This window comes from Psittacula echo (assembly GCF_963264785.1).
Source record: "Psittacula echo genome assembly, chromosome: 5".
In the NCBI taxonomy this organism is placed as follows: domain Eukaryota; kingdom Metazoa; phylum Chordata; class Aves; order Psittaciformes; family Psittacidae; genus Psittacula; species Psittacula echo.
In genome coordinates, this window is record NC_137739.1 from 21,897,795 (window position 1) to 21,908,678 (window position 10,884).

General features: G+C 42.5%; 1 protein-coding gene across 1 annotated transcript; it reads left to right on the top strand.

Annotated features, from left to right (window-relative positions):
• The first annotated feature begins 155 nt into the window (after window positions 1-155).
• Window positions 156-10,627, top strand: DHCR7 (7-dehydrocholesterol reductase). The gene is made up of 8 exons (XM_080618838.1): window positions 156-246; window positions 3,709-3,812; window positions 4,709-4,931; window positions 5,633-5,723; window positions 6,693-6,906; window positions 7,338-7,542; window positions 8,464-8,595; window positions 8,986-10,627. The coding sequence occupies exons 2-8, from the start codon at window positions 3,715-3,717 to the stop codon at window positions 9,448-9,450; spliced, it is 1,428 nt and encodes a 475-aa protein (XP_080474964.1). The 5' UTR covers window positions 156-246; window positions 3,709-3,714; the 3' UTR covers window positions 9,451-10,627.
• Window positions 10,628-10,884: the final 257 nt, after the last annotated feature.

Genomic DNA, 10,884 nt, shown 5'->3' on the forward strand with positions numbered 1-10,884 from the left:
GAGCCGGCACCCCGCCTCCACGCCCGCTCCGTCCCCTCGGCCCATGGGTTGAGCGCGCTCCACCAATGGGGTGGCGTGGAGGGGAGAAGAGTGCGGCGGGGATTGGTCAGAGCGGCAGGGCGGGGGCGGGGCTTCCCTGAGGAGAGCGGGACGGCCGTGGGTAGCGGCTCAGGTGATATACGCTGAGCTGAGCCTGTTGGTGTAATAGGAAACGTGGTACCGGCCGGGCTGTGCTGAGCTGCACCGGTAAGTAAGTTGCTCCCGCACTGTTTTCGGGAAGTGGGGACTGTCTGCCGGGCTGGTGAGCCCGCCCGTGGATGCGTAACTGCGGGTTCTTGGTGAGGGCAGGTACGGAGCTCAGTAAGTGCTCCCTGGCTCCGGAGGGTGTTTTTAACGTGCAACCCTTTCCTAGTAATAGTGCCCGTGTCTCGTGAAGGGCCTGGTGTGTGAAAGGTGCTGCCTTACCTGCCTACATGGGCATGCTGAGCCTCCCTGCCCCGAGCAGCCTGCTGCTCTGATCCTCTCCTGTGTAAAGCACGGGGCTATGTAGCATATCACATGTTGGCTAGGGACTTTTCTTGAAAATACACATTCTTGAACAGGAGTCTGCCTTGGTTTTGTAGGACAAAATGTGGGGGTTTACCATGCTTCCTCATCAAGGTTTCCTCCAGTGATTTTAGAGCATGCTGGTTAAAAGCATCAAGCATGTGTATTGTTTGCAAGGGCTTCATGTGACATTTACTTTGTGAATTGTATGTTAGATCTGCAGCTTAGGCACCAAATGGGGAGAGCTTCCAAGTGAGTTGTGTGGTTGATGTGATTACTAGTTTAACACAATGTGAGCAGTAATGCAGTACTTCATTGTTAAGCCCTGAAGTCTGGACTCCGAGGAAGAGTGTGAGCTCTCTGTGCAGGTGATATATGAATTGTGAATTTTGTTTCACGCTCTTGCGAAGAAGCTGGTTAAAATTATTGGGTTTGCATGCTAGCCAGCTCCAGGATGGACTGACCAAGACTGAGCCCATCAGTGACAGTGGTAGCACCTCTGGGATAACATATTCAAGAACGGGGGGAGGGGAAAGCCAAACTGTGCAATTTCAGCTGGAGAGAGGAGTGAGAATGCGTGAGAGAAACAACCTGGCAGACCGTAAGGTCAGTATAGGAGGTGGGAGGAGGTGCTCCAAGCGCCAGAACAGAGATTCCCCTGCAGACCATGGTGAGCTAGGCCCCCACGGGGGCCAACAGTGGAGCAGATATCTACCTACAGCCTGGGGAAGACACCAGGGACCAGCAAGGGGATGCCTGAAGGAGGCTGTGACCCCATGAGAACTGCTGTGTACACTGAAGCAAGCTCCTGGCAGAACCTGTGGCCCCATGGAGAGAGAAGCCCATGCCAGAGCAGGTTTGCTGGCAGGACTGGTGACCATGCAGGGAACCTGCGCTGGAGGAGTCTGTTCCTGAAGGACTGCACCCCGTGTGAGAGACCCATACTGGAGCAGTTTATGAAGAACTGCAGGCTGTGGGAAGGAATGCCAGCACTTCTCATGTAGCTAGTTCCCAGTACGAGTAATCTGGTGATTATCCTGTCTCTGTGTTGTCTGATAGGATTAATGATACGCTCTGTGTATGATTACACAGAATGGTGTAGCACCAAATCTCATGTGCTGCTGGCTGCAGGCAGGCTTTTTGTGAGTGCTCAGCTCACTGAGCACAGCTCTCACATAGAGTATGCTGAGCTCAGCAGAGTAGCTGGGCTATTTGGCTACTACAAGCCTAAACACTGTGGAAATTCTCAACCTAGAATTTCTTTTCTGAGCCTCTTAGAAAAGAGGCCTGCTCTTTCTCAGTAGGGCTGACAAGTCATGTGGAATCTTTGGAAATATTAAAAATATAACTGGGCAAGGTGCTGAGCAACCTGTTGTAAGTTGTCCTTGCTCTCAGTGAGGACTGAATGATGTCAAAGGTTTCATCTGAGCCAAAGATTTCCAGTTCTGATAATTCCTGAGTAAGAGCCTTTCTATCTTGGTAAAATCCTTATTACTATTGTAACTGCTTATTGTAAGAATTTGGACTACTGTTGTAAAGCAAAACCAACACAAATAACTGGAGTAAGCTCACACACTGCAATCTTGATATGATTATTCTCCTGCCATTCCCGTTTCTTGTACGTGATCAATAACCTCATCTAGAGGTTGTTTCATTGCTTGCTTTAGAAATCTTGTAGTGAAAGTATTGACACTGAGGAAGATGCAGACTTCTGACTCAAATTGAAGCAGAAGTTTGACTGTATTTTGGAATGTTTCTGCTGAAGGATAGGGTGGTAGCACTTGGAATAATTGAAATAGTACATAACTGTAGTAGCAAGTAACATAGGCTTCTTGCCACCCATGTATCTTCTTGCATTATTTGATTAGGATTTCTGCCTAACCAGGCTGGCAATGTTATTTTTAGATTGTTTCTGAAAATAAGCACTTCTGTTGAAATGTGTTGTGTGGAAGAGATCACTGCAGAGTAACATACCATGTAGTTTTAATCTGAGTGTGGCGTGTTATCCCTGCAGCTGGGATGATCCTGTTTGAGTCCTTACTTTGTGTTAATGTGAAATGCTGCTCCCTAGGGAGCTGGACAAGGACTCAGAATGGCCAGACAGGACTATGGGGGTGAGACTTGGGCCAGGACATCAGGCCATGGGACATCAGCAGGACCCATGGTCAGGCAGGGCTCTGGTGGAGCTGGAGACCAGTACTCTTGTTATCACTGGGGCAGGGATTGATGGCCCTGGGATGGGCTGATATGGGTCAGGGCAGGCCCTGGGCCAGGCTGGGCAGGGACAGTAAGGCCTGTTAGTGTCCTCAGGGCACTGCCAGTGTTATATTATAATTTCTGTTTCAGTGGAATAACTGCTGGTTTCTGATTTGAGTTTAAATATTAAAGCCCAAAAAGGTACAAAACTAACAATTTAGCAAATGCCCCCCAAATGGCAAACTACAACTCTCCCTGTGTCTTAGAGTCTGTCTTGTCCCACAAGACCCTTTTTTTTTTTTGCTGGAGAGGGGATGACCAAATATTTACATTATGGAATGATGATTTTTAACAACAGAAGTATGTGGGCAAAGCAAAAGAAAGCTATAATGCATGTTCCACAGAGAGAATTAGGTGTGGCCTAGTAAGTCCTTTTCCTTTGCCACTGATTTCTGATTTAGATGGGATCATAAACTGCTATCTTGTTTTCTGTGATGTAGCTGACAGGTATGGAGCAAGGGGTCTGGGGAAAAGTACATAATATGCCAAGGTCCAGTACAGGTAGTGTTGCAACAGTAGGAATTTCTCTAATTAAAAAAGGCAGTTAGTTACGGATGGTTATTTTCAGAGGTTTGTAAGCATGTGGCAAACCAGGTTTTTTTCCCCTTTGCATCTCAAAGGTAAGTAATAATCCAGGCCTTATACAATATATCTTAAAATAAATTTCCTGCTAGGAAGACGTTAAATGGTGTTAATCAGTGTTCTGATTATGTTTTGCTGAATATCAGATCATAAGGAAGTAGGAAGGATTTTTTTCCTTCCTATCCTCTTCTCCCAAATTTCTTGTAATCAGAAGACTACATGATAGTTTTTTTAATAACTTCTATTTGTGTTTCTCTTCTGTAGAGCCATAAGAATTACTGAGAACCAGCTGGAGTAATACCATGAATATTTTATTTCATACAGGACATCATGGGAGCCCAGCAGGAGAAAAAACCTTCTGAAGAAAGAAAACACAAAAGTACCCAAAATAATACCCAAACATCTCAAGTCCAGTGGGGAAGAGCATGGTGAGAGAAGCTGATGACTCTAATTAGTCATTGTATTTCAAATTGGTTCACACTCCTATAGATGCTACATTCCTTTTAAACTTAACTCTATTAATAACAGATTGTTGCATTGCCCTCCTCTTGAAAGCTCATGGATAATGAGCTGTAGTAACAAATGCCAAAGAAGAGTCCTTGAAGATTTTTAGGACAACAGCTTGCCAGATGGCCTGGGTTAAAACACAGTCGTCCTTGCAAAAAGCAGATCATAAAAATTAGTCAAACTTGTAGTTCCTTCAAGGCCGGAACTTTAATCTCAATATTTCCTGAGATTTCAAGAACAGGCATCCATCTGTTTGAATCTGTCAATATTGCCAGCTGACTTCTCATGCTGCAGCAAGACTTATGACTTGTATCCCTGTTCTCAAGGAGTTGTGCAAGTGTTAGTACTGTGTTGCAGCTGGAAACAGCCATGGGTGTTTATATGGGTTGCCACTACAGTGTGTGGTAGAGCAAGTACAACTCATGGCTGCCCAAGGTGTGTCTGTTCTGTGTTTCGAAGCTTTGCACAATATTCTTATGAATCTGTTACCACTCCCAACGGAATACCAGTTGTACCTATGATTGCCATATCATAGACAATCGTATGTGATTTGATTGAAGGTTGTAATAATAATCTGCTTTTGGGGAAGAAGATATTATCTATTCTGTTGCTCTGATCAACTAGCATAGTTTTGTAACAGACTGTGGTAAGGTATGTAACACCCTATTTGACCCAAAGAAATATAAGTGCCCTGAAAACATTTTCAGTTTTCATCCAGTTAGTCAAGGAGGTCCACTGAAAATATTGCCTGACTTCATCAAACTCCTAGTCTAACTGAAAACTGAGGGGGTAAAAATTGCTCTATTTTGGATTACAGGGAAGTAGACTGGTTTTCCTTGGCAAGCGTCCTTTTCCTGCTTATGTTTGCACCACTTATCGTATATTACTTCATAATGTCCTGTGACCAGTACCAATGCTCTCTGATGAATCCACTCATCGACTTGCTAACGGGCAATAAACATCTGTCTGACATCTGGAACAAGACTCCTATGCTGACCTATAGGGCTGCTGGCATCTATGCCCTTTGGGTCACTTTCCAGGTACGTTATTGAGTTAAAATCTAAATGTAGTGGCTGTTTCTTCAAACAGCTGCTTGATGAATCCTTTTACATGAAGGATAATGGAATGTCGCAGTGGCATTTACTTTTTCTGTGTCTTGTATGCCGTGGCTTTTTGGAATCCAAATGCCACTTATGCATTCAAAAAATAAGTATGTAGGGAATATGCACAAATACTCCTGGTGTGATATATTCCTTGATGTGGTTTTTAAGAAAAAGCAACTATATATGACCAATACCCATTTGTCTTAAATGAATACACAATAAATAATCGTAAACTAACACTGCAGAAGGGGTGATATTTTCTATAGACAGGCTGTAAAAGAACACTGACATTACATATATTTGTAAAATATCTTCAGACTTAACCATATCACTCTTCCTCCCCCCCCCCCCCCGAATTTGAGAACAACTTACTTGTAATACAGGTAAACTTCAAAGTAAAAGGATAAGGAATCTAGTTACCAAATGTCCTGCCTCCCCACCGAAAAGGAATGCCAGCCATACATGAAGTACATCTTTAGAGCTGTTTAATAACTAAACAGCTAAATTGTGCTGTATTTCTTATCCAATCCTTATTTGAAGCTGCCATGTGTTATATTTGGTATGTGCATGAAAAGGACAATGGTTTGGGGGATTTTGTCTTGTCTTGTTTTGCTGTTAGTACATTCTTCTTCTTCTAGGTGGTTTTGTATATAGGCCTTCCTGACTTCTGCCATAAATTTCTTCCTGGATATGTAGGAGGTGTACAAGAAGGTGCTGTCACCCCTGCTGGTAAGTTCTTCCTTAAAATACCTGCCAACCTTACAATCTTTTAAAACTATAGTATTTCTGTACTTACTCTTTATAACCCATGTGGAGCTGAAGGAAACATGGACCTCATAGCAGCCTTCCAGTATCTGAAGGGGACCTACAAGGATGCTGGGGATGGACTCTTCATCAGGGACTGTAGTGACAGAACAAGGGGCAATGGCTTAAAACTTAAACAGGGAAAGTTTAGATTGGATAAAAGGAAGAAATTCTTTACTGTAAGGGTGGTGAGGCACTGTAATGGGTTGCCTGGGAAGGTTGTGAATGCTCCATCCTTGGCGGTGTTCAAGGCCAGGTTGGATGAGGCCTTGGGTGACACGGTTTAGTGTGAGGTGTCCCTGCCCATGGCAGGGGTGTTGGAACTAGATGATCTTAAGGTCCTTTCCAACCCTAACTATTCTATGATTCTATAAATGCTTTCACCTTCCTCGTGTTCACTACAAAGGAAAATAAAAAGCAATCTATGTCATCTTTTAGGATAAGTTACAGAATTTCCATCTCTTGCTGTTAGTAAAAGTAATGATGTGGCAGGCACTGCACCAGCAATGGAAGAATACAGACTGGTAGTTTTGGCACTTGGAATCAGCAGTGGACTACTGCTGGTATTTGACAATGAAGTTAACCCACAGGACTTGAACAAAATGTGTGATGTGAACTTAGCATGTGAAAGGGTAACTTCATACCTTAGGCAATTTTAAGGGAGACAGTAACTTGACTGCTTGAAGAGAAAAAACTCAGCCTAGCAGAGCCTGATGGTTACAGTGGGGTCTAATGAAACTTTCAGGTAAGTATGTCAAGATACTTAATTGGGAGGCTGAGGAGAGTAAGGTCATAGTACTTGGTTAAGCTTCTATCTATTGTATGCATATGTCTAAAATAAAAAGCTGTATTAATGCAATGCCACTAAACACATGTATTTTCTTCATATTTTAGGTATAGTGAATAAGTATGAAATAAATGGACTTCAGGCTTGGATCTTTACCCACGTGCTTTGGCTTGCAAATGCCTATTACTTCCACTACTTCTCCCCTACCATCATTTTTGACAACTGGATTCCTCTCATGTGGTGTGCCAATATCCTGGGATATGCAGTTTCTATATTTGCAATGATTAAAGGCTACTTTTTCCCTACCAATCCGAAAGACTGGTAAGTGATTTGTAACAATAGGACATATAAATTGAATGCTGCACAGAATAATGATAGAATATATTTTACTGGCACAGATAGACCAATATATGACTGGTGTTTTGCTTCGTTAGCACCTTCCCCTGTTTCATGCTACATATCATGTGACTGGTAGCCTCAGTGTCACAGATAAATCCATCCTATTTGTGACAACTAGGGAAGGTTGTAGTTAAACTGTTCAAAAATGTTGCCAAGAAAAAAACTAGGGTACCTCTGAAGCTAAAATTTGTCTCTGTTAATGGAATGCTTTGGTTGAGTCAGTTTGTGTTGTCTTGCACAGCACTATATGGTTTTACAGTTTTATTATCATTACATCAAGTGAATCTGAAATGTGTAGTTAGAATAGTATTTGTGTGTAACTGCATGTATTTCCAATTTTTTATGCTTTCTAGCAAATTCACTGGCAACTTCTTTTACGACTACATGATGGGGATTGAATTTAACCCTCGAATAGGAAAGTGGTTTGATTTCAAGCTCTTCTTCAATGGGCGCCCTGGTATTGTAGCCTGGACTCTAATTAACCTTTCCTATGCTGCTAAACAACAGGAGCTGTATGGCCAAGTAACTAACTCCATGATCCTTGTCAACGTCCTTCAGGTAAATTCAGAGAAGCAAAGTAAGAACTCCATTTGGAAATAAACTATTTTTATTTAAGTAGAAAAAAATTTTCATGTTGAAATTGAATTTTCTTCCTGGCTTGAACAACCTCTTTCAGAGAACATGCAATGGAACTTGAGTTTTTTTTGGACACTTGCGTTCATTTAGAGTGCCAATGTAAACACTTTGTTGTATTCATGCAGTGCCACTAGTGGCATGGTCATACCTGCACCAGCAGATTTCAGCGTGAACTTAAGAAATGCTCACACACATATATACACACACACACACACGCACACACGAAAAAAAAAAACCAAACCACAACAAAACAACCAACTTAGGTGCAGTGCTGCCCCCAATAAAAAAACCTGTCCAATTTAGCTCAAACTAAAGCCATAGAATTTGCGATTGCTCTCTTTGGATTCAAGATCACGCTATGCCTGTTTCCACTTGTCTTAATCATAGACTCATAGAACAGTTAGGGTTGGAAAGGACCTTAAGATCATCTAGTTCCAACTCCTCCATCACGGGCAGGGATGCCTCGCACTAGACCATGTCACCCAAGGCTGTGTCCAACCTGTCCTTGAACACTGCCAGGGATGGAGTACTTACCACTTCTTTGGGCAACCTGTTCCAGTGCCTCACCATCCTCACAGTGAAGAACTTCTTACTGAATTCCTTAGTCATCTTGGTTAATATTGCTTTGCATGACTTATTATTGCTTTATCCGTCTGGATGAAGTATATTTGTGTGATGTGTTCCTCTTACTACCCTATTTTTGAGGTGTTAACATAAAAAAACAAGTCAGTTTTATGCTCTTATCACAAGACAGCACAGAAAGATGAGGCTGATGCTGTTAAACAGGGTAATTGGTGACTGTGCTCTATTATTAATGTGAATAATGTTGTTGGTCTGTTTCAGGGTATTTATGTTTTGGACTTCTTCTGGAATGAAGCCTGGTATTTGAAAACCATTGATATCTGCCATGATCATTTTGGATGGTATTTGGGCTGGGGAGACTGTGTTTGGTTGCCTTACCTCTACACTTTGCAGGTAAAAATGTGATACAATATGTGTTGGGGCTAAAAGGAAAGAAACTTTCCAGAAACATTCTCCTTGACAGTTTGATTTGTATCTTCAACTGTTTCTAGACAGTTTGAACGTTTGAATGTAACCATTACAACATCCTTTGTAATGATGCACTTGTAGGAAGGCTTACTGTGCTTGCATAGACTTGATGTCTTTTCCTCTCCCCCCCTCCTTCAGTGTCTTCTTCTATCACTGTCTTGTATCTATGTTTTTCTAAATCCTTTTAATTCCTTTTTGCACTCCAGCATGTTGAGGGTTTTTTTGGTGGGTGTTGGTTCGTTTTTTAACACAAATTCATATATGGGAGCATATATTTAAGGTAAATCACTAATTGTTTATTTTCATTCCCTCCAGGGCTTGTATTTGGTTTACCACCCTGTCCAGCTGGGCACAGCCAATGCCATAGGGATCTTGATACTGGGCTTCATTGGCTATTACATCTTCAGAATGACCAACCACCAGAAGGACCTTTTCCGTCGTACCAACGGCAACTGCAAGATATGGGGGAAGAAACCAGAGTACATAGAGTGCTCCTACATGTCTGTAGAAGGCACCAAGTACTACAGCAAGCTGATGACCTCGGGATTCTGGGGGTGGGCACGTCATTTTAACTACACAGGTGACCTAATGGGTTCCTTGGCCTACTGCCTGGCTTGTGGCTTTGAGCACATCTTGCCTTACTTCTACATAGTTTATATGACTGTTCTGCTAACCCACCGGTGCATTAGGGATGAACACCGTTGTCTCAGCAAATACGGGAAGGACTGGAAGCGCTACACTGCAGCGGTCCCTTACCGGCTCCTACCAGGAGTGTTTTAAAGCTAACACAGAAACCAAGGGAAAGATAAAGACTTTTTGGAGGCAAAGAGAGTTTATCCACATTGTTAAACTAACAAAAACACTTTTGTGAAGGGCACTTATACTGTTCTGAAGGAGAAGGAGTGGCTGGACAATAATGCTTACTGTACTAAAGGAACATGCAGGTGGACTGTATTTAAAGTAAATGAAATGAGGTATTGGAATGTCCTGGGTTTTGAGAGGACTCTTTTACCTGGAACTTTCTTTTTCCCTTCTATTCAAAATTAACTTGGAATTGAAGAAAAGTTCATGTATTGAGACTCTTGAAATATCCCAAAGCTGGAAGGAACAGAGTTCCTCCTGGAATAAGCTTCCTGTGACTTAGAAGAGTAAAACAGTTGTGTGATCCATGTAGGAAAGAAGTTGGTTGATATGGTTGGTTGTGATGGTCATACCTACAGTCAGTAACACCCCCAAAGGAGGTTTTACTGTTTTTTGCTTTTCAAGAGGTTAACTGGGGGACCTTATAAACTGGTGTGTGGGAAGGTTGTTATAATCTAATATAAAGCTTGTGAAAATTGGTATAAATTGGTATAGTTCAGAAGTTAGTTTAGTTTACAGCGCCTGATAATATGGTGCATGACCAACTGAGTGTTATTTTGAGACTGAAACCAAACTTGCTTTGTGAAGATACTGAGTAGTGCTGATTTTGGTTGAGATAGTTACTTTTCTTCATAGTAGCTGGTATGGGGTGATGTTTTGTATTTGTGCTGAAAAAAGTGTTGATAATTCAGGGATCTTTCTGTTATGCTGGGCAGTGCTTGCACAGAATCAAGGCCTTTTCTGTTCCTCACCCCACCAGTAAGCAGGCACAAGGAGCTGGGAGGGAACACTGCTGGGACAACTGACCGTGACTGACCCAAGGGATGTCCCATGCCATAAGATGTTATGCTCAGTATATATAGCTGGGGGAAGAAGGAAGGTGTACATGTTTGGTATGATGGCCTTTGTCTTCCCAAGTAACCGTTATGCATGATGGATCCCTGCTGTCCTGGAGATTGCTGATCACCTGCCTTCCCATGAGAATTGATGAATGCATTCCTTGGTTTTCTGTTTTGAGCATGTGGCTTTTGCTTTACCTATTAAACTGCCTTTATCTCAAACCATGAGTTTTCTCATTTTTACCCTTACAGTTCTCCATCCCACGGTAGGGGGAGTGAGTGAGTGGCTATATGGGGCTTAGCTGCTTGCTGTGGTTAAACCATGGCAGTTCTTTTTAGTGCCCATTGTAGGTCTTGAAGGGTTTGAGATAATGACGGATTTGTCTGGAATGTGCTAGATGGAAGTTGTAGCTATTATTGCTGTTTAGCTGTTCATTGGCAGGCTTCTGTGCTTGCCATAGGATTTGCTTGCTTTACTGTACATTACAGCCTAGTGCTTGTTAGTGGCTGCTTT